The sequence below is a fragment of the Canis lupus genome, chromosome 14, assembly GCF_011100685.1.
Source record: "Canis lupus familiaris isolate Mischka breed German Shepherd chromosome 14, alternate assembly UU_Cfam_GSD_1.0, whole genome shotgun sequence".
NCBI classification, from domain to species: domain Eukaryota; kingdom Metazoa; phylum Chordata; class Mammalia; order Carnivora; family Canidae; genus Canis; species Canis lupus.
Window position 1 is genome coordinate 43,633,780 of NC_049235.1, and position 20,768 is coordinate 43,654,547.

A 20,768-nucleotide genomic window follows, 5' to 3' on the forward strand; every position below is an offset into this window, starting at 1 on the left:
CCTGCACTCCGAGTCTGCTTAGAGGCCCTTTCTGTGTGTTTTCAGAGCACCTGGTACTTCCTGTCAGAGCAGAGTCCCTGCTGCACTCTTTTCCAGGTGTTTCTTGTTCTTTTCCTAGCATTACTTCTCATGAAGGCAGATCCATATCCACCTTGTTCACAAGCATAGCCTTAGCAGAGAGCATCCTCTTGGCACGAAAGTTCACACAGTAATTTTTTTAAAGGATTAATCAAATTATGAAAACAAAGTCTATGTTTTGAAGGAAAGAAAAGGTAAGTTTATCAGAAGCCTGAGCCGAAATAATTGCCACAGTTGAGGACCGTATTTCGCTCTGAGCTTCCTGGCAACCTAGGCAAAATGGAAATATGATCAATTATATTATATTTATTGTTTCAGGAAAACAAGCACTTTTGGATCTGGTTTCAAGTCCACTAAGAAACTGATCACACATAAGGAACACTGACCCTTGTAAGGCAGCATCTGCCATCACAGCTCACAGATGAGGATGAGTGTCATCCCCAAAGTGGGATGAGTAAGGTCTTCAGACAAAATTGCAGCTGGGGGCTGGCGTTTCTCTAGTGAGCCCAAGTGACTTAGCTTATCCTGGGAGGCCACGGCCTCCTGAGCCCCCTGGACAGAAGGGCCGCACAGAGCTGGCATATGCTCAGGGCTCACACAGGTGTCACGCCCTGTTCTATGTGCTGTACAAGGATGATCTCACGGACTCTTCACAACAACCTGATGAGGGTGGGTCCAAAATATAATCCTCCTTGTTTTACAGATGAGAAGACTGGGGGGCAGGGAGATTAGGAAAGGTCACTGTACTCACCTAGCTAGAGTGGCACAGCCAGGATTCAAACCCCAGCAGCTGGGCTCTAACCCAGGGTTGGGACTAGGGGGAGATGAAGGTGCTTACCTTGGGTGAAGAATGCAAGGAGGTACCAAAGTCCTCAGTCATCCCCAAAAGTATAAAAATTTAAAAGTAATAATATCAAAGTTAATCCAAAAACATTCACGGGACGCCTGGGTGGCTCAGTGGTTTAGCGCTGCCTTCAGCCCAGGACGTGATCCTGGAGTCCTGGGACCGAGTCCCACATCGGGCTCCCTGCATGGAGCCTGCTTCTCCCTCTGCCTGTGTCTCTGCCTCTCTCTCTCTCTCTCTCTCTCTCTGGGTTTCTCATGAATAAATAAATCTTCAAAAAAAAAAAATCCACAATGAACAAAATACCAAAAATTTAAACGATGGGATCTGTCTTTGCACGGCTCACCTCACTCACCCCTCTTGACCCTGACTCTGTCCCCAAGCTGCTTGCTGCTGCTCTTAACACAGTGCAGGTCTTTGGCGGAAGGGATTTGGAATTAGACAGAGACTGCTGGAATCCCAACAGGCTGCTTCCCAGCTATGTGACCTTGGGCCGGTTGCTCAGTACCTGAGCCCATTTCCCTCTGTGGCAGAGGGCAGTATTAACACTACTGTCACATAGGCCTGTGACAGTTTTAAGTGTGATGATGCACGTAAGACACCTGCGTGGTAAGGGAGGCTGCCCCGGTGCTATCTGGCAAGCTTCCAGGACTCGGACATCACGGGGGCTCCTCGGTGGGCAGTGCGTCTGCTCTGTTGTCACTCAGGCTGCTGTGCTTCCCATCATTCAAGGGCCCTGTGGTGGAGCCACCTGGCAACCTCTGGGACCAGGCGGGTGGCAGCTGTCTCAGGGTCAGGCTGCTCCCTGGATGTGGCCCCGCAAGGAGGTGAGGGGAAGGAAGTGCAGACTGAGGGGAATGGTGGGTGCTCATTCCTTTCTTCTCTTTCCCAGTTCGAAGCAGGTCCCTACGGATGCATCCTGCTCACCCTGTCTGCCATCCTGTCCAGGTCCACGGAGCTGTGAGTGTCTTCCTCCCTCACCTCGCTCCCCGCCCCAGGGCCGGGCTTGTCTATCTGGTTGGTGCTCTGCTTGGTGCGTAGTGGGAGTGTAGCAGATGTGGTTGAGAGGATGAAGGAAGGACCATCAGCAGTGAGGACCATCAGCAGTGGGGTGAGAACAGTTGCATGTGTGTTCAGAGCACCCTTGTCAGTCTCCCCACATGTGCTGGGGCTGACCAGAGAGACACCCCTGCCCACAGAGCTTCCGGTCCCACTAGGGCCCCAATGGGACTGTGGTGTGCACATACTTAAGCATAGGTGTGGACGCCCTTGGGACATGTGCAGGGGTGGGCAATTGAGGCTAAGGCCCTGGAAATGACTGGGGGTCCCCACCATCTCAGGAAGGGGGGGTTCACTGTTGGCCATGGCAGTTTGGAAAGCTGCAAGGTTTGTGAATCTTGAGCCCTGAAGACATGGGTGCCCAGGGGCCCTGGAAGCAAGAGGACTTCAATTCCATGCATGTTTGTCAATTGTGGCCTCCCAGACTGCCTGAGAGCTGGACTTCCTCCATCACTGTCATCCTCCACGAGCTTTCTAGGCTTCTTATCCGTATTTGTCACCTGGGCATGTTGTCACCAGGGAGGGTGGCAGATTAACAGCACATTAGTAGTTTTGTAAAGTATAATTGATTGCTCCTTCCTTGTCCAAGTAGAGGGCAGACTCCAGAGGGTGTGGGGACCTGGGGAATGAATTTTCACCTTGAGAGGATGCTTGCTGTGAGAGATGATTTGGGAACAACCCCAAGCAGGTGGGCCCAGAGGAGTGGGGAGGCAGAAAGAGTAGCTATGTGATGCCCAGGCTGGGGAGGCCCCAGTAGGAGGAGACACTTGCTCACTGGGGCTGGGCCTGGCCAGGGCCTGTCCCATTCCCTGCAGGCTCTGGTTTGGGTGGGAGGAGGATGCAGGGGCTCTGTGGCCTCATGCCACCAGCCTGCCTGCTGCTTGCTGCTACTGACCTTATTAAACGTGGTGCACGCACAGATTTTTCTAATGGCATTTTTCTTCTAATCCTGCCATAATGATATGATTCATTCCTGGCCCGGGCTCACATGCATGGAGACCATAAGCCTCACCACCTTCTCCCAGGCCTGGGTTTGCTAATCCCTGGCTGATCAGGATGGGTGGGGCTTTCTGGGTGTGTGGGTGAGACCCCTGAGCTCACTGAGGGGAAGTTAGGCTCTCAGAAGGACCAGGCATGGTGACATCTGGCTTTGTGATCTCCTGGGCCTCAGTTTCCCCATCTGTACAGGGGGAGGTCCCCTGGCTCTGGAGGTCTAGGCCTCTGATCCGAGTGTCTCTGTTCTGGTGGTCACTGGGCAGCAGCTGCAAGTCCTGCTCGCTAGCCTGGGAGCTGTTTCATATGCATGCCCCTGTAGGGAGCAGCTCTGGTGGGCCTCTCCCTCTGCAGGGGCCTTCAGAGCCCCCCAGGAGCCTCATATCCGGGCTACTGTTCATGTCTTCTGGAACTGGAGGGCTTGGGCTGCTTCTGCACCCTCCCTGCCCCGTCTAACCAAGCCCGGCGTGCTAGTAGGCCTGAGGTCTCAGCCCTGCCATGCTCCTCCCCTGTGCTACGCTACACACACACAGATACACACAGACACAGATAGATACACGGGTACACACACAGATATACAGATATATACACAGACACACACATACACAGATGCAGAGTTTGCAGTACAGACCTACACAGACATACATGCACGACACACAAATACACACACACACACACACACACACACATACAGATATGCAGATACACACACAGATAAGCACACACAGACACATGCACACGAAGACAGACATACACACATATAAACGCACGCAGCCACATACACACACAGATATACATAAGGAGAGGCACAGACACAGCCACAGACACTCAGACCCACAAGATCTGGCTGCAGTCACCTCCTTCCCCTTGTCTCAGGACAGAGGAGTGGAAGTATGTACAGATAATCTGCCTCCCACTCAGGGCTCCTGAGGACCTTCCCTGGGTCCTGGAGGCTGATGGTATCAAAGCCCCCAGGGGCAGCGTTGGCCGTCTGTCCCCTGCCTTCCAGGAGGACTGGCGCAGAGACCTGCTTTAGCACCGGACCCGGCACCACACTGGTTGGGCTCGTCTTACTCCTGGGCCTCCCCTTCCCTTCTAAGAAGGCAACACAGAGGATACACTCATTAGCAATAGGAACGATAGTAACGGGCATCTCATAAGCTTCCTATGTGCCTGACCCGATGCTGCAGCATTTTACACAGGAAACTAGCTTCATCCCCACCCCCCAACCCTGTTAGTGGGCACTAGTGATTATCAGCCTCCCTGTCTTTCAGATGAAGAAACAAGGCTTGCCCTGGCTCCCACAGCTCAGCCCAGACAGTAGGGCCCTGGATGGGGCTCTTTGGGTTTGCTGCTTGGTTTCAGGCCTGAATCTCTCTACTCCTTTGAGCCTGAATTTCTTACTCTGAAAGGGGGACGATAGTTCCTGCTTTACAGGATTGGACAAAGATTTATATGTCCAGTGCTTGAGTCGGCTCCTGGTGGGTAGCAAGCCTTAGATGATGGCCACTGCTGGTCTGACCCTGTCACAGCTGTGCTCAGAGGTGTCCTATGTCCCATCCTGTTGTGTCTTGCCCTCAGACCTGGCTTGGTGCCTGGTGGTGGAGACATGGCCCCAGGGATGTCACCGTAAGTGGTGATGGGAGGCATGCCGGCAGGCTCCCGGGTGCTGTGTGCTGGTGCTCAGAGCAGGCAAGAGAAGGGGAGGTTGGAAAACCCATCCCTGCCATGGGAGGGCACCACCCAAAGATGTGTCTGGGAAGACACTCGGCACAAGTGTCTTGTTTGGTCAAAGTTCAAAATCACTTTTAGACAGACTGAGAGACTGAGGACTTTGCGGGGGGAATGGGGCAGCCTTTGGGCACAGGGCTGCTGGCGACATAGAGTAGAGCCAGACACTCCTCCCTGTGGTCTGGGGTGCTCTCTGAAGGGGGTGGCAGCGTGAGGTGGAAAGATGGGACCAATGGTGAGGAGAGCAGTCTGTCGAAACGGTGCCCAGATCCTGTGAGAGATTCACGCTGAAATGATTTAAAAGAACACGTTAGCATTCCTGGCATCGCAGGGCTCCTCTGAAGAAGCTGTTCTCTGGCCTTAGAAGGGGAGCTCCTGGAGTGGCCCACGCCTCTTCTATGCCAGTCACGCACTCCAGCGGTGCTTCCCTTGGCTCCCCAGAGCCTCTGATCTCTGATCTCAAGAGGGGTGCCAGGCCTGGCTGAAGGTTTGCTGTGATTCCCCTGACAGTGACAACAGTCTGGGACTGTGAAAGCCCACCCCATCCTGGCCTGCCGCAGGGCCTGGCAGCTTGCAAAGTCTTTTCTTTATGGACATTGGGGCATATGGGGACAGATGTCATCCAGCACAGTCTCCATTTGTCCGGCTGAGCTGATTGGCTTGTCCGGGGCAGCCCAGTGGGTGACAGTTCACATGAAAGCATCCCCCTCATTGGCTAAGATGTAGCTTCAGAACACCCGAGTCCCCAATCTGCTTGGCTGCCTTCATGCTTGTGGCTGACCCAGCCTGTGCCTTAGGCCCTTTATCTCTAACAGGAGGGAGGCAAACTGGTGCTTCTGAAACTCTTTGAGTTGCGAACCTGAAATCTAACATTTTCCCAAATAAACTATATCCCAAAGCTCAATAAAAAGCAGATGCAGCAGGCCTAGAGTGGGGGTGGTGGTGGTAATGGGGGAGAGGTGGAGACCCCTTCCTGCCCCTCCCTGTCTCCCAGACTGGCCCCAGGAGACCCCTGTTTGGAGAAGCTTAACAGGAGTAGGGCCAGACGATCCCTGAGGGCCTTCCTGCTCTGAGGTTCGGATTCAGTGTCGCCAAACCCTTTGATGCCGTCTCAGGGTGATCTGTTACTACTTTGGGCAGTTGAAAACATGACCTGGTAGCCCAAGGAGAGCGGTCGCCCAGATCATGTGCTGTGCAGCCCGGGAGAAACAGAGTGGGGGGCTGGGAACAAGCCTCCAGTGCTCTACAAGTACAGCGAGTACGTGTGCACTTGTGGTGGCGTGTGCGTGCATGAGGGCTCCCGTGAGGTTGTGGGGCTGGGTGTGAGATGATGTGGGAGTTGGTGGTTATGTTCGAGATGGTGTGAAGGTGACTTGATTGTGTGATTGTGTGTGTGACTGAGGGCATGGCCGTCCCTCCCTCTCTAGCAGGGGCCCCGAGGCCCAGGGGCAGGCCTTGCACCCAAGTCAGTGCCTTCTGTCCAGTGGTTGTTCCCAGCTCTGGGGGGAGCCAGGGTGAGGGCACCAAGGGCAGATGCAGATGCAGCCTGGCACAGCCTGGCCACTTTACCCTCAGAGGCTGAAATAACCGTACTGAAGCTGGCCTTTGAGTTTTGTTTACTGGGGCCGACTGCAAAGCCTTGTGAAGGTTTTATTTTTATCCACTTGATTTCCAGCCATCTATTTTCCTTCCTAAGATCTTGAGTTGCTTACAGTAAATCTCATACAGGCTTTGATGCTTACCTAGTGCCACTGCCTTTTGAACTGTGTGGCCTAGAACTTTCCCCAGCATGTTGTCACAAGTCCCAAAGATGCTCGGGGCCCTGGGGTCAGGCCAGCTCAGAGCCAGACCTGCACAATGCAGTGCAAGGGTGCTCCAGCCCAGGGAGTGAGCAGTGATCCAGGTCCTGGCACAAGGGAGGGCTCCGGAGACGCCCATGGGGTGGCTTAGGCCTAGGTGGTGGTAGAGGGGGGACAGTTTGGGAAGAGACCCTTTTCATGCCTCAGACCCGTGGCATTCATTGCAGGGGCAACTTGGGGCCATTCAGAGGACAATCTTGATTTAAAGTCCAAAATGGGTAGTAGTTTGTCATCTGCTGGTCATTTGTGAACAGATCAAGCCAGGCACTGAGGGTGAAGGGCAGTACCCACACCATGGTGGCTTTGTGGCTCTCTGTAACTTTCTCCAGGAGAGGAAGAACAACAGCACAGTTTATTTCTTTGTGGAAATAGCCCTGAAATGCAAGCCAGCCATGAGTGTTGGTAACGCAAAGGCAAGTGGCAGAAACTTGATTCTTAGCCAATGTAAGCAGAAAACAGCACTATTAATTGATTCATATCAAAAGCCCACAGCTTTAGGAGTGGCTGGATCCAGGAACCAGACAGCGTCCTTGGGACATGGTGTCCCTCCTTCTGTCCCGTCACGCTTCTTTCCTCTGTCTCAGCTGTGTTCCCAGGGGGGCCCTGCTGCGTGGTAGGCTCCAGTGAGCCCCGTGGAGAGGAATCCCCCCACCTTTTTAAAGATTTTATTTATTTCAGAAAGAGAGAGAGCCTAAGCAGGGGGAGAGGCAGAGGGAGAAGGGGAAGGAGAAGCACACTCCCCGCTGAGCACGGAGCCTGACACGGGGCTCCATCCCAGGACCCTGAGATCAAGACCCAAGCTGAGGCAGACGATGCTTAACCAGATGAGCCACCCAGGTGCCCTGTGGAAACCCTTTCCCCAGCGCTCCTCGGCCTGCTGGCAGCCACGACCCGTTCCTGACACCTCATGGTGGACAGGTCTGGGCTGCATCCATCACGGGGCGTGTGGACACGGAGGGCCCAGAAGGCAGGCAGGACCCACAGAGGGGCACACGCTGACTGGGAAAGGGACGGCTGTCTCGTCAGGAACTGGGAGTTTGGGAGGCGTCCAGGAACAGGAGAGTAGATGTGACTTTGGGGGTGGGTCAGATCTGGACCTTAATGTAGGCCCCCACAGGCTCCCGTTGGAAATGAAGAAAAGCAACGACAAAGCTTCCAGATCCTTCAGTCGTGGGCTGGGCCAGGGGCTTGTGGCATAAGGATTTGAGCAGGAGGCTGTTCTTGGTGGTCCCAGCTATGCTGTTGTGACAGGGGTGGGGGAGGTGGGATACCCCCCAGCTTCCTCCTCCATCCTCCTGCTCGCCTGCCTGGACTCCTCCAGCCCAGAATAACGTGGTGCACACAGAAGCACCCAACCTAGGCACCCCGGCCCCACACAGTAGCCGCTTTGTGCTCCTTGAACAAAGCCCTTGGCCTCTCTCACCTGGGCCTCCCACGTGCAACAGGAGAGACAGGACAGGGGGCCTACAGGCCTTTCCTGCCTAACCTGCCAACATCTTTTGAGTATAGCTGGGAAACAGGAGGAGAGGAGCTTCCTCAGTGACCTCCGAGTCCTCTGTAACCTTGATTCAGATTAGGGCAGCGGCCATGCCTGTGAGCGCTTTCAGCAAATGTGTCTGAGGAGACCAAGGTGACGGGTACCAAAGGGCTTGCAGGTACCTCTGTCACTGGAAACAGGAGACCCTCTCTCTGGCCACCTGCTCCCGTGTCCCCTCCACAGTGGGCCAGAGCTGTGTCCTGGAGATCTCTCAGCGGCTCCCTCTGGGGACCCTGTGGGGGCCTCTTACCCCTTGGGAAGCAGGGGCTGGAGACCCAGGCTCACCACAGGTGGAGGAGACAGGGAGGGTCCTCAGTGCCACTCTGGGGTTTGAAGGCGTGTAGCAACCCAAGGAGCAGCCCAAAGACCTGGGGCCATTATTCCATTTTACAGATGAAGGGACCAAGGCTCTAAGAAATTAGGGCAGGTTGGTGGCAAGTTGACACCATCCCTGAGTGTCCTGGCCTCCAGTCTAAGACTCGATGCCTGCCTGCCCTTCCTGGGCTAGGGGAGGAATGACAGGCACTGCCCTGCTGTGTCTGCCAACTTAGAAGGAGAGGTGGGAAACAAGACCCCTAAGTAGGCCCATCCCAAACCAGACGCCTGTCCACCAGCTTCCTTCTCCATTTAATTTCTGCCGGCATGGCCTGGGCCAAAGCAGGCCCGGCCCCAGGCTGCTGAGGTGGCAAGTCCTGGCTGGTGAGTGGCAGCGGGGTGTGGCTGAGGGCAGTAGGTCTGCCTGGGAACATTGAGCCCCTGTGGCAGATGAGGGCAACTAAGCCCAGAGCACCCTGGGGTGAGCGGCAGAGCTAGGAGAGGCTCCTGACTCTCAGTGCATCTAGCATTCCTACCCACGAGCCAGTCCTCTGTGTTCCTCGAAGGGCTTGGGTGTCCAGATACAGAGGATGGGCCTTGGGAGGAGGGAGAGGCAATGGACTATTTTGGAAGGATCTTCTGTTCCAGACCAACCTCAGTTGCTTGGGTGGGATGCTTCCTTCCGCCTGCCTCCACACACCTCCTGGGATTCAGCTTCTGGAGGCTGCTCCATCAGGGCCTTCCTTATAGCTTCTCCTCGGATGGGTGTGGGCCAGGCTTACATGATTTAGGGCCCCTTTGCTGTGCATCTGCCGAGTTAGAGTCCAATTCTGGGTGCCAGGGGGCCAGATGAACCCAACATAACCCTAGCCCTCAAAGTCCTTGCTGCCTGGAGGGATGAGGCAGGCACAGGAAAAGCATTGGCAGGTGCTCTAAGGAAGAGGGCTGGCTCAGGAGAGAGTGGGGCACATCTGTCCTGCGGTGAGGGAGTAGCTTTATGGAAGAGGCGACGTTCGGCTGGGCTCTGAGGGATATGTGGGAAGGGTTTTGGCAGGCCCAAGAACAAAGCAGGCAAAGGCCAGTGATGGGGGTTTGCAGGGAACCATTGCACAAGGTCTGGTTGAGAAGGAAGGTGGCGGGGTCTTGTGGGTGGTGAGGAGGGGGACAGCTCGGGAAGGCCTTGGACACTTCTACTTTCCCTTCCTTCTTCCAGGCCCACTCGTTTCTCTCCATCCATGCACTGTGCCCCATCCCTCAGGTCCCCACCCAGCCCCTTCCTGTCCTGGCCCCTGCCTGGGGAGCAGAAGTAACAGCCAGCCCCTCTAACCTGTGGAGCCCTGTGCTGTTTGTGAGGTCCTTGAGTGGCCAGGGCCCTTACTGCAACAGATCTTTGAGGTGCATATCATTATCCCCATCAGGGAGTGACCCACCAAAGGCCCAGAGATGGAAAGCAGTTTGTTTGCAGAAGGTCCCAAAGTGCAGGTGGCAGTGGGGGCCTGCCACCCAGGTGTCCTGACTCATCGTCCACTCCCTGCAGGCCTTCCTGGGAAAACAGTCAATATCCGCTCTACCCAAATCCTTTTTAGATATTCATAGTTACTTTCAACTGCTCGCAGACCTCCATTTATTCTGGGTTCTTGGCTGCCACACGAGTAGTTTGAGGTTGCGGGAATCGTGACCTCTCGGTCATTGTGTTTTTAGTTGTTGTTATTGTTGTTATCGTAGGAAAAAGGAAGTGACATTTACCAAATGCCAGATGCTTTATATAGTTCACCTCACTCTCACAACAGTCTATAGTAAAGGGAGGCATCATCCCACCCCTACTGCAGGGGGAGGCAGGCTTAGAAGGGGGACAGCTGGTAAGTGGCAGTGGCTGGATTCAAATCCAGGGCCCCCTGACTTCGGAGCCCAGGTTCTCGTAGTTGTTCCAAGCTGCCCTTCTCACTGTTGGTTTGTCCTCACAAATCAATAGGATTCTCAGGGGAGGGGGCGGTAGGGAGGACCAGCCAGAGCAGGGTGTGGTGGTGCTCCTGAGGCCCGGTGCTCTGGGGTCAGGTGGAAGGGAGGTGGCTGGCCGGATTCTCCTGGGTTAATTACCACCTATTTTAGGCATGATATTTTCAACATCAGAGTCACGAACCAGGCACACTTGTTCACATCCCAGAAGGTCCCTTGAGACCCCTCGCTCCAGTCCTCTGCTTTTATAAGTGAAGACACAGTCTGAGAGAGAGGCAGGGATTTGCCTGAGGTTACACGGCCAGTCTGAGGCCGAGCTGGCCACTGACTCCACCTCGCGGACATTGATTTTAGGTGAGTGGCTTTGACTGTAGGCAGGAACCGTGTCTCTGGGCCATGGAGACATATACTTCCTTCTTATTGAGAAACTTCTGCACAAGATGCCCAGATTCACATGTTCAGATGCATGTTGGGGAGGCTTTAGTGTGAAGGGACAAGCCGTGCCCCCGCCAGCGCGGGTGGGACCAGGAGTGGGGCTTCGAGGCTCTTGGAGCTGCCTGGAGTTGGCCAGCCAGGCTGAGCACGACATGGTTCAGGCCACAGTGGACTCTGTGTGGGGACACAGTCCTGCCTGCTGGCTGGCTGTGTGATCACAAGACCACAGGTCCCTTCTCCTGGCCAGGCCTCACTATCCCCCTAGGTGGTTCTTGCTCTTTGGGCCTTATGGGGCTTTAGGAGAGGATGTGTTTGAAAGCGAGCTCATAGGTTCTGCAGATTCTGAGGCGCAAGCACTGTAAGCTGCTCAGTGGCTCAGCTCAAAAGCTGCCCCTCTAAGACGTGTGAGGAGGAGTGACTGGAGGGAGCCCGTGGAGCTCTAGCCCCGCTTCGGGTGCTGAGTCCGGGCTGGCACCTGTCACTAGCCCTGGGCCGCTTGTGTTCCTTTCACGAGGCACCCATCTTTCCATCTGCAAACTGCTGAGCCCTGAGGGCTCTGCCAGCCCCGGTGTCCTCTTTGTTCTGTGTCTTGGTACAGTGCCTGGTCTCTGGGAGCTCTCGCTGGGGGCACAGCTGGGAGAAGCAGCCCTTGCTGGCATCCTGGGCAGAGCTCTCTGTTCCTCTTCCTCTGGATACTTCTGTGGCGAACTGTCACTCCAACCGTGGGTCCAGGTTCTGGCCATTTGCTCTCAGAATGCTGAGGAGGTTAGTAGCAGGGCAGCCAGGGCCAAGCCCCTTCTCATAAGGGTCCCTGCCCTGGGCGGATCCATTCAGGCTCCTCCTTCCCTATGCTTCTTGGAATCGAAAATCCAGGTCAGCTCCTGCTCCCTGAGGGGTCTCCAGTGCCAAGAGCCTCGGGGTACTGGTGTCATCAGGCTGTGGCTCCTCCTGGCTCCTGTCACCTAGCCCAGTAGCTGGCCCTGGGCTGTGCAGAATTTTTTAGAGCCCAGCGTTGTCCTAGTCCCCCAAGTGGACTGTGGAAGGCAGAGCCTGCTCATTGGATGGAATGGCATCGATCCCAGGGAAGGGTTCATCACAGCTTGTGGCTCAGAAGCCCAGCAGGTATGGGGACCTCAGAGCCCAGGCAACCCCTCCTCTGATTCAGCACTTGCTCCCAGGAGGCTGCACGACCTTGGAGACCTGGGGGTTCCCCCAAGAGGCTACAGGTGTTGGAGGAGAGAGAAAGAGGGGACCCCTCAGCCAGAGCAGCTCTGCCTTTATGTCTTATATGTTTGGTGTCTGCCTAGGAGATTACATTCGAAGAAAGAGCTCTAAGTCTAAACAGACATTGGAGGCTGCTCGTGTTAATTTGCTGGGGTTGCCATAACAAAGCACCACAGCCTCGGTGGCTGAAACAACAGAAACTCACAGTTCTGGGGGCTGGCAGTCCAAGATCGAGGCATCAGCAGGGTTGGTTTCCTCTGCAGCCTCTCTCCTGGGCCTGAGGGGTGGCTGCCTGCTTCTGTGTCCTCACATGGTCTTTCTCCTGTGAGCTTGTATCTCTGGTATCCTGTTCTTGCAGGGACCCAGGCAGATTGGACTCCGGCCCACCCTGATGGGCTCGGGGATCTTAAATCACTCCTTTAAAGGCCCTGTCTCTGAATACAGCCACATCCTGAGGTACTGGGGTCGATGCTTCAACATAGGAATTTGGGGGAACACAGCTCAGCCCATAACACCATTCATCTTTTTTTTTTTTTTTAAGATTTTATTTATTTATTCATATGAGACAGAGAAAGAGGCAAAGACCTAGGTAGAGGGATAAGCAGGGAGCCTGTGGGACTCGATCCCAGGACCCCGGGATGCTGCCGTGAGCCAAAGGCACATACTCAACCATTGAGCCACCCAGGTGCCCAACACCACTCATCTTGTGCAAGGGCCTTATGTCACAAGAGGGGAGACTGAGGCCTGGAGAGGAGAGATTGGCTGCCACACGGCTGGCTGGGGCTGGACCACCAGCTTGGTGATGGCCCTGCCCTTTGAACTGCCCTCTCTCTGGGCAGAGCAGAGCCCGTTTTTCCTTTGCTCAAGGACTCCTCACACTCAGCTCTCCAGGGAATTCCCCTAGAGGGAGGTCTGGGCATCTAGATTTGCCAAAGTTGTAAATCTCTTAAGCCGTAAGCTGCTCCCTGGCGTCTTGCGAGTGCCCTAATGTGAAATGCAGACGTTCCTCCCTTTCAAGCTCAGCGCTCACTCCTGAATTTCCCATCGTGTTTGCACCTAAGGATGCAATTACCATTTCCTCCCATTGTCCTTTCTGCCTGTCTCTCCGCTCTCAGCTGACGCAGGCTCTCAAACCCGCTGGGTGAGCACGAGGCTGTGAGATGATGAAGATCGGACCGCTTCTGAAAGCTTTGGGCTGGCTCGGAGCCAGTGATGATTATCAGTCCACCCAGGGCTCCTTTGAGGTTATTTTCTTCCCTTTAGAAGATGCCCATATATGCTGCGCAGAACGTTTCCATCAATTCTTCTGCCTGAACGAGCGCCAGTCGAGCGCTGCCTTTGGCCATTTGGCGCCCCAGCCGGCTCCTTCCCCGGCCTACTGGGCTTCTCTGATGGGTGAGCCTCCCAGGCCCTTCCCAGGACCCTCAGGCCTCTGTACTTCTCCGCCGGGCCCCTGCAGTGCCAACCCGGCCCATCTTGCCGTGTGGACCGCAAACCATCCCCATTTGGCCACGGTTATTAAAAACCACAAGAAAGCATTTCTCCAGCAAAGGTCATGGAGCTTGAGTTTCTAAACTCGTTTGGGAAGGATACAGGACCAGGGTGTTTTAGGTTTGTGGACTTATGGCAGATCTTAGATTTAAAGCATAAAATTGAGACCAGGCTTCTCTTCTCTTCCACTAAAAGAGAAAACAAACATTGTGATTGCTGAGCCCTTTCCTCTGGGCTGTCTGTCTGTGGTCTCTTTGGGGTGGGGCTGGAGGGGGCAGGCCGGGCCATGGGCACAGCGCTGGGCTGGCAGCGTGCCCCAGGACTGTGCGGCAGCCTCCCGTCACCTCCAGCGATGCCCTTCTGAGTCTCTCCATGTCTATAAAATATAGTGATCCTACTTCGCTGGGGGCAGGGCTGTAATTGGCATCCTCCAGGCGCGTTCCATAGATGGTGGCTCTTTCCTGTCCAACCGTCCACGGTTCTGGTCAACAATAACACTTGGTTTCCCAAAGGACTTACGTGGGGGTAGGTAAAAGCAATTGTGTCCTAGACCTGGGCTTTCTAGATGGTGGGAGAGCTTTGAGATTCGTGGAGGGGTGGGGCTGCCTCCTGGTGCTGGCCTCACATATGACAGAGCCCTGCTGACAATGACACCTGGTCCCCAGCTCCATACTGCCCTAAGAAATCGTTTTTTTCTGGTTTGAGGGATGTGTTTTGGCAAAGGGGCTTTTCACCACATGTCTTTTGGGGGGCCCCCTTCTGAGGGTAGAGCCATTGTGGTGACCTGGGGTCGGGAGAGCGCAGGCCTTAAGGCTGGCTGCTGGGTCCCCCACCAGCTCCATAGCCCACACACCCAGTGCCCTGGGCAAGTCAGTACTTCTCTGAGCTTTGGTTTCCTCTTGGCATTTGGGGAATTATGTGTGTAGAGGGCCTGGTATGAGGCCTGTGCCCAGGTGGTGGCAGCTGTTGTATTAGGATTCTAGCAGGTGTTAGAGACCATCAATCCCACTGAGCGGGCTCACAGACTAAGGCCGGGAGATGGAAGGGGCTGTCCCAGTTCCCACTCTGGTAAGTGGCAGTTGGGGTGTGAATGTGGGATGCTGGATCCCAAATTCAGGGGCCTCTCTGCTGTGTCATGCTTGCATCACTCTTCTGCATGTTGGTGGTGGCCCTGGTGAAGCCAGATGGAGGCCATTGCCCAGAGCAGAGTGAGCATGCGCTGCAGAGCCCTGAGTTGCCCCCAGATCCAGAATTCTGGGCCTCAGCCTGGAACACGAGGGAGCCCCTGGTCCCCCAGTGAGGTTTGCCCAGGAGGCCTGAGTCAGGCAGAGGCATGCTAATACCACCTCTTCTGTGTTTTCTAGTGTCCGCCAAGACTTTGATGTCCCCACCAGCCACCTGATTGGAGCACATGGATACTGCACCCAGGTCAGGGGGTGCAGTGGGGCACTGGGCAGCAGGGCACTTCTTTTCCTTCCTCCTGCCTTCTTTCTTGGCCCCTGCCACCCTTCTCCAAGCAGCTTTCACGTGCCAGCCTCTGCTGGACTTCACTGTCAAGGAGACCCTGAAAGGCCACTCAGTTCAGCTTCCACTTCTGGAGAACTTGCTGTGCCTCATCTGTGTGCTTGGCACTGCAGGGTATGCAAAGGACAGAGCCAGGCGCCACACAGCCCAGAGCCCCAGTCAGAGCCCCATGGCACCCTTTATGTTTGCACAGGGCACCATCTTGGCAATGACCCTCACCTCTGCAGCCTCACGAGAGACCTTGAGGGGTCTCATGGGGCAGGAGGAACCCTTACACACATCATCGATCCTCCCACCAGACAGCCAGTGACACCAGGGAGGAGATCTGCTCCTGATCCTATCAGGGAGCATTAGGATGAGGCACCAGATGCTGCACCTGGCTTCCGTCTGTGCCTTTCTCTGCATGGCCAGGCCACCAGAATGGCCACCAGGCCATAGTTATCTCTGACCCTTGATGCACACGGAGCAGCATGTATAGCACAGACAGGCTGGGCAGAGTTGTGGAGTCTGTTGGGCGCAACCGAGGACCCAGCTGTCCTGAGGGTCCTGGCTTACTTGTGTCCGCTCTGCCAACGTAGCCAGGTACCGGGCAGGGGCCAGCTTGGGGCCTGAGGTTTGTGCCGGGAAGCTGAGGGGCTGCTGGGTTGGCTGAAGCCCACCTTCCTAGAGGAAGTCCTCAGGGTGAGCAGCTGCCTTCCTATCTACCTGGGATGGCCTCATGCCCTCTCTGGGGGGCCTGTCTTCTTGGTGGGAGCTTCTCCCTCAGCAGGCAAAAAGAGACATATAAGCAGGCGTGGACAGCCAAGGGGGTGTGTAGAAGATGCTGGACCGGAATCTTGGGCTGGTTCTGAGCCATGTTCACTGTTTCACACACGAATGAGCTGGGCTGATCTTCTTCCTCTCCCTAAGCCCCAGTTCCTTCTTTTGTAGACCAAAGAGCATGGACTAAACCATTGCTGCTGCTGCTTTTTTTTTTTTTTTAAGATTTTATTTATTTATTCATGAGAGACACACAGAGAGAGGTAGAGACACAGGCAGAGGGAGATGCAGGCTCCTCACAGGGAGCCTAATGCGGGACTCCATCCCAGGACCTGGGATCACACCCTGAGCTGAAGGCATATGCTCAGCCGCTGAGCCACCCAGGTGCCCATAAAGCATTGCTTCTTGAACTTTGACGTGCATGCACATGAATCCCCTGGGAGTCCTGTGGAAGAGCAGGCTCAGATTCAGTGGGTCTGGCCTGGAGCCTGAAGTTCTGAATTTCTCCCAGGCTTCCCAGAGGGGATGCTGCTGGTCCATGGACCACACTTTGGATAGCAAGGGTCTCCATGACCAGTATGCTCTGCCACGGCGTGATTTTGAGTCTTGGGGCAGGGAGCAGCCTATTTCCCCTGCCTTCCCCATTTCAAGTGGGCTTCCTTGTGCTGAGGAGGGTTTGAGACAGATGGGGAGCAAGAACCTTTTTCTTCCCCTGAGAACCACATGGGAAAACTCGAACCCATCTGAAAAACGCCGCGCCTTTCTTAGCGGGGCCACTGCCCCTGAGGTGCAGTATCTCAGAGCAGACATTTCCTCCAAATTCTTTCTCATTTCCTCTGTAAGGACACAATGGGGCCCTTTCGCTATCTCCCTCCAATGGGGTTCCCTCTGTGGCCATCAGAGGGGGCCTCTTTTACTGTCACCGGGGCAGGGGTCTTGGTGTTGACGGAGGGATTTATTAACTGGGGCATGGCTATTACAATTCAGGGGAAAACACTTCTGTGAACTCTTCCCTCCAGAGTTTATGCTGGGAAAGGGCTATCACGGCTATTCCCACGTACCGTGGGGGCGACTGCTGCCTGCTGGCCTTCCACGCACACCAGCCCTGACAGAGCGGGCCCGACAGAGGGTCCCGCCCGCCCAAGTGCCAAGGCTGGCCTCACTCAGATCCTTCCTCAGCTGTGCGGCAGGCTTGTAGTGGCCACCGTTCATCTGGGACCTTCCGTGGCCAGGGGCTACCCTGAGGGTAACACATGAGGGGTGAGGGAAGGACACCAGGCAGGGAGCCTGAAAATGTAGGCGGAAGTCCAGCTCTGTTACTAACTAGCTGTGTAGTTGGTAAATCCTCTCCTGCCACCTTGATGCAGAAGGCTCTGGCTGAAGGAGACCGCCAGAGGAACAGGGCTCCACAGGTCACTGGTCTCCCGGTTCCGGGGTCAGCGGGCTTGTTGGCCTCTTGGCTGTGCGGCACAAGTCACATGGCCAACGAGTGCGTGATGGCACTCGGCCAACGAGGGCAGGGGCAGATCTAGAACCCAGACCAGGGCTCCCCGCCACCTCCACCTGTCTGCCTCTGCAGGCTTCCACTCTCCCTCCCTGCTCAAAGACCCCGCATCGCCTATGAAATCCAAATAAGGCCTAGAGTTGCATTCTTGGTGTTTGCCCCATTGTCTGCTTCCTGGTGTTGATAACCAGTGCTGGTTGTGTAAGATGTTATCGTTGGGGGAAGCTGGGTGAAGGGTGCACAGGAACTCAGTACTATTTTTACAAATTCTTCTGAGTCTAAAATTATTTCAAAATACAAAAGTTTATGAAAAAAAAAATGCCATCCTTCAAGACCCACCCAAATGTGGCTTCTCTACAAAGTGGCTCTGACTCAGCCATGTGGTCCTGTGCCCGCCTGGCCCTGGAGTGCTCCGAGCACACATTTTTTATAGTCCCAGTCACATCCTACATTGTGTTTCAGCCGCACAGGGACACACCTGATCCCTGCCCTAGACCCGGATGCCCGAGATTGGGAGCCATTCTTTCCCTCCAGCAGGACACCCCCACTTTCCTGCTGCCACCCAGGCTCGGGACAGGGGCCTGTGCACACCTGTCATCCAGTGAACGCCCATGAAGTAAAGATCACGATGAGTTCCGAGGGTCGCTTGGCTGGGAACCCCTGGCAGCTTTCCCTGCGGGCTGGTGGGAACCCGAAGGCCCAGCCCCCTGTGATTTTGGTCTCTCCCTCCTTGCTTTCCTTCCTTTTTCACCTTTTTTTTTTTTTTTTTTCTTGTTCCCGATCAACCCTGAACAAGCCTTTCCCCTTTCTTTCATCTACAGGAACTTGTCAATCTGCTCCTGACCGGGAAAGCTGTGTCCAATGTTTTCAACGACGTGGTTGAGCTGGATTCTGGGAACGGGAACATCACGCTACTCAAAGGCATTGCTGCACGCAGCGACATTGGATTCTTATCTCTCTTTGAGCACTACAATGTGTGCCAGGTACCGGGAGCTCAAGTCTCTGGAGATGGAGGGGCGCCGCTCCCTGGGACAGTGAGAAGGAAGGCGGGGGAAAGGAAGTTCAACTCAGGTTCCCAGAGCCGGGCAGAATTTGGTCCATTCTCAATCACAGAAGGTTTGGGAAGAAGTCTAACCTCACTGCCATTGAGTACTGGCATGTAATTCGTGCCCAAAGCCAGCCCAAACCGTGTTCTGGGAAAGGCGGTTTCAAAGGGACTCCTAGGGATTTACAGTGTGACTGGGGGTCTGAGCAGAGGCAGGGTGTATGAGTGTGCTGGCTGGAGGCAGGGGAATGGGGTCTTCTCTAGGGATGGGATCGAAAGTTTCAGGCCTTGTCAGAGCTTCCTAGGTCAGCCACAATAAAGCACCACAAACTGGGTGCTTAAAACGATAGAGATTTGTCCTGGAGCAGAAGTTCGCACAGCTGAAGTCTAAAATCAAGATGTCAGCAAGTCTGTGTTCCCACTGAAACCCATCGGGAGAATCCACTCTCATCCCTTCCAACTGCTGGTGTTCTCTGGCAATCCTTGGCATCATTCTTTGGCTGGTGGGTCCACCAGTCCAATCTCTCCCATCTGTCATCCCACAGCCATCTTCTCCCCATGTGCCTTCTCCTTTCTTTATAAGGACATCGGTCACGTGGAGCTAAGGGCTTGCTCTCCTCCACTAACCTCCTCTTAACTAGTTACACCTACAACAACTCTAATTCCAAGTAAGGTCACGTTCTGGGGGCTAGGATCTCCACATGTCTTTTTGAGGGCCCAGTTCAACCCCTAACAGGCCACTCAGTCTGTTTGCTGGTGTACGGGTCCCTTTCTCTCCTCTGTCCCTGCAGCCAGGGTCTTGGAAAGGGCTAGGCCTCTATGAAGCTGGGCAGGGTAGGGTGGCTGCATGTCTCTACGAGGTTAGCACTGGGCCCCTGTCCCAGCTTGCTGCTAGACCTTCTGTGAGTCTCGGTTTTTGTATCTTCAGAGAAGACATTGTTTTCTGGTTGGTTTCATGGTGCCCTTCTCTCATGTCGCAAGTTCAGGTGTGCTGTCCTGTTGCTAATGGAACATGTGGTGCGCCGGCGTCCCCAGATCCTACCCCCAAGGACAGAAAGCCGACTCATGGTCTCCAGAGACTTGGGGAGAAAAGAACGATAGTGGTTCCCTCCCTGATTTACTGGTGTCAGGAGGGAGCCCAGGAATGTGGCCACGTGGCCCAAGAGAAGCACTGGGGCCCCTGAGCATCCAGCCCTGGGTGGGCTCTGAAAATATTCAGCCCGAAATTCCATGGGCTGAGAGAGGTAACCTTGGCCGGGCTCGTGGAATCCCCAGGCTTACCATGAGCCCTGGTTTCATTCTTGTGTTGAGGGCGTTGGTCAAAAAGTAAACTATTTTCCTTCGGTCCGTGGAGGGTAATTGATGGGAACATCAGTTGGGGGTCGTCCTTCCCTTGGAATAAAATGCTGATTGAAGAAGTTCAGGCCCTACAAGTTTCCAAATTCTTGTCTTCACACAGACCCCCCTTTGCTGTTATATGCTTGACCAAAGACTGCGGCTTGTATCTTTCTGCAGCAAGAGGATGTTTGCTCCTCTGCCTTGGGGCTGCAAGCTCTCTAAGGAAGGACCCTCAGGCCGACCCTCTTCCCCAGAGCTCACTGAGGACTGGGCCTCTGAAGGAGAAGGTAGAGGTCTGGCAGCGTAGACAAAGCCTGTCCTCTCTGTTGCCACCACCTGCCATCCCTTCTGTCACTGAATTCCTCTGGTTCTACATGGTTGGCCGTGTTGGGTGTGGCAGGAATCCAGGAGGTTTGGCATCCATGCTCAGACCTGGTCCCCCTCCGCTGGGCAGCACCAGTGTGGCCATGGGGAAGATCTGGTACTTGGGACAGCTTGGGGGATTGGCATCCACAGTGGGGCTATTCTTGTAAGGCTTAGACTTTCTCTCACAGAAGGCAGAAGTGGGCCTGCCTGCTACTCAGCCTATCCGGGGCTTCTCACTACAGGCTCTAGCTGGGAGCCTGATTCTGGGGCCCTCACTGAATATGTGTGCGCTGGGGGTAAGGGCCTGCCCATCAGTGAGCGTATGAGATGACCCGCACTCCGGATGTGCCTGCTGGGGAAGCAGAGGAGCCTCTGGGCCGAGAAACGCACTCCTGCTGAACTAGCCAGCCTCCCGCCCCAGCCTGGCTGTCCTTCCTGGACCTCCGCTGGCTCTCCATGACCCCCGGGGGCCGGTCTTGCCCACCTGAATTGCACCTCACTCTCGCCACCGCAGAGCTCACATAGGGGGCTGCAATTGGAAGGCCAACCCCCGCTGGCTCAAGGTGATTGTGGTGGGGGGGCGAGGCGGGGACTGGCAGTCCAGGAAAGGACAGCGTGGGACCAGGTGTTTAACTGCAGCCCTTCTCCCATGCCCTGCAGGGCACGTTCCTTGCTGTCCCCGTGAAGGGACCTGAGCAGAGACTAAACCT

At 55.1% G+C, this 20,768-nt stretch overlaps 1 protein-coding gene across 8 annotated transcripts in view; it reads left to right on the plus strand.

Annotated features, from left to right (window-relative positions):
* MINDY4 (MINDY lysine 48 deubiquitinase 4) overlaps positions 1-20,768 on the plus strand; it is a 104,232-nt gene that overhangs the window by 69,962 nt on the left and 13,502 nt on the right. For 7 of the 8 annotated variants that reach the window (XR_005369671.1, XR_005369670.1, XR_005369672.1 and 4 more), the window contains exons 13-15: positions 1,815-1,882; positions 14,887-14,950; positions 18,131-18,292. Coding sequence is in view for 5 of the 8 variants with exons in the window: in XM_038557239.1 (XP_038413167.1) it covers positions 1,815-1,882; positions 14,887-14,950; positions 18,131-18,292 (294 nt within the window). In the remaining 3 variants the exon portion in view is untranslated. Of the gene's footprint in view, positions 1-1,814; positions 1,883-14,886; positions 14,951-18,130; positions 18,293-19,335; positions 19,770-20,768 lie in introns of those variants that run through there. The other variant, XM_038557242.1, reaches the window with a different exon arrangement.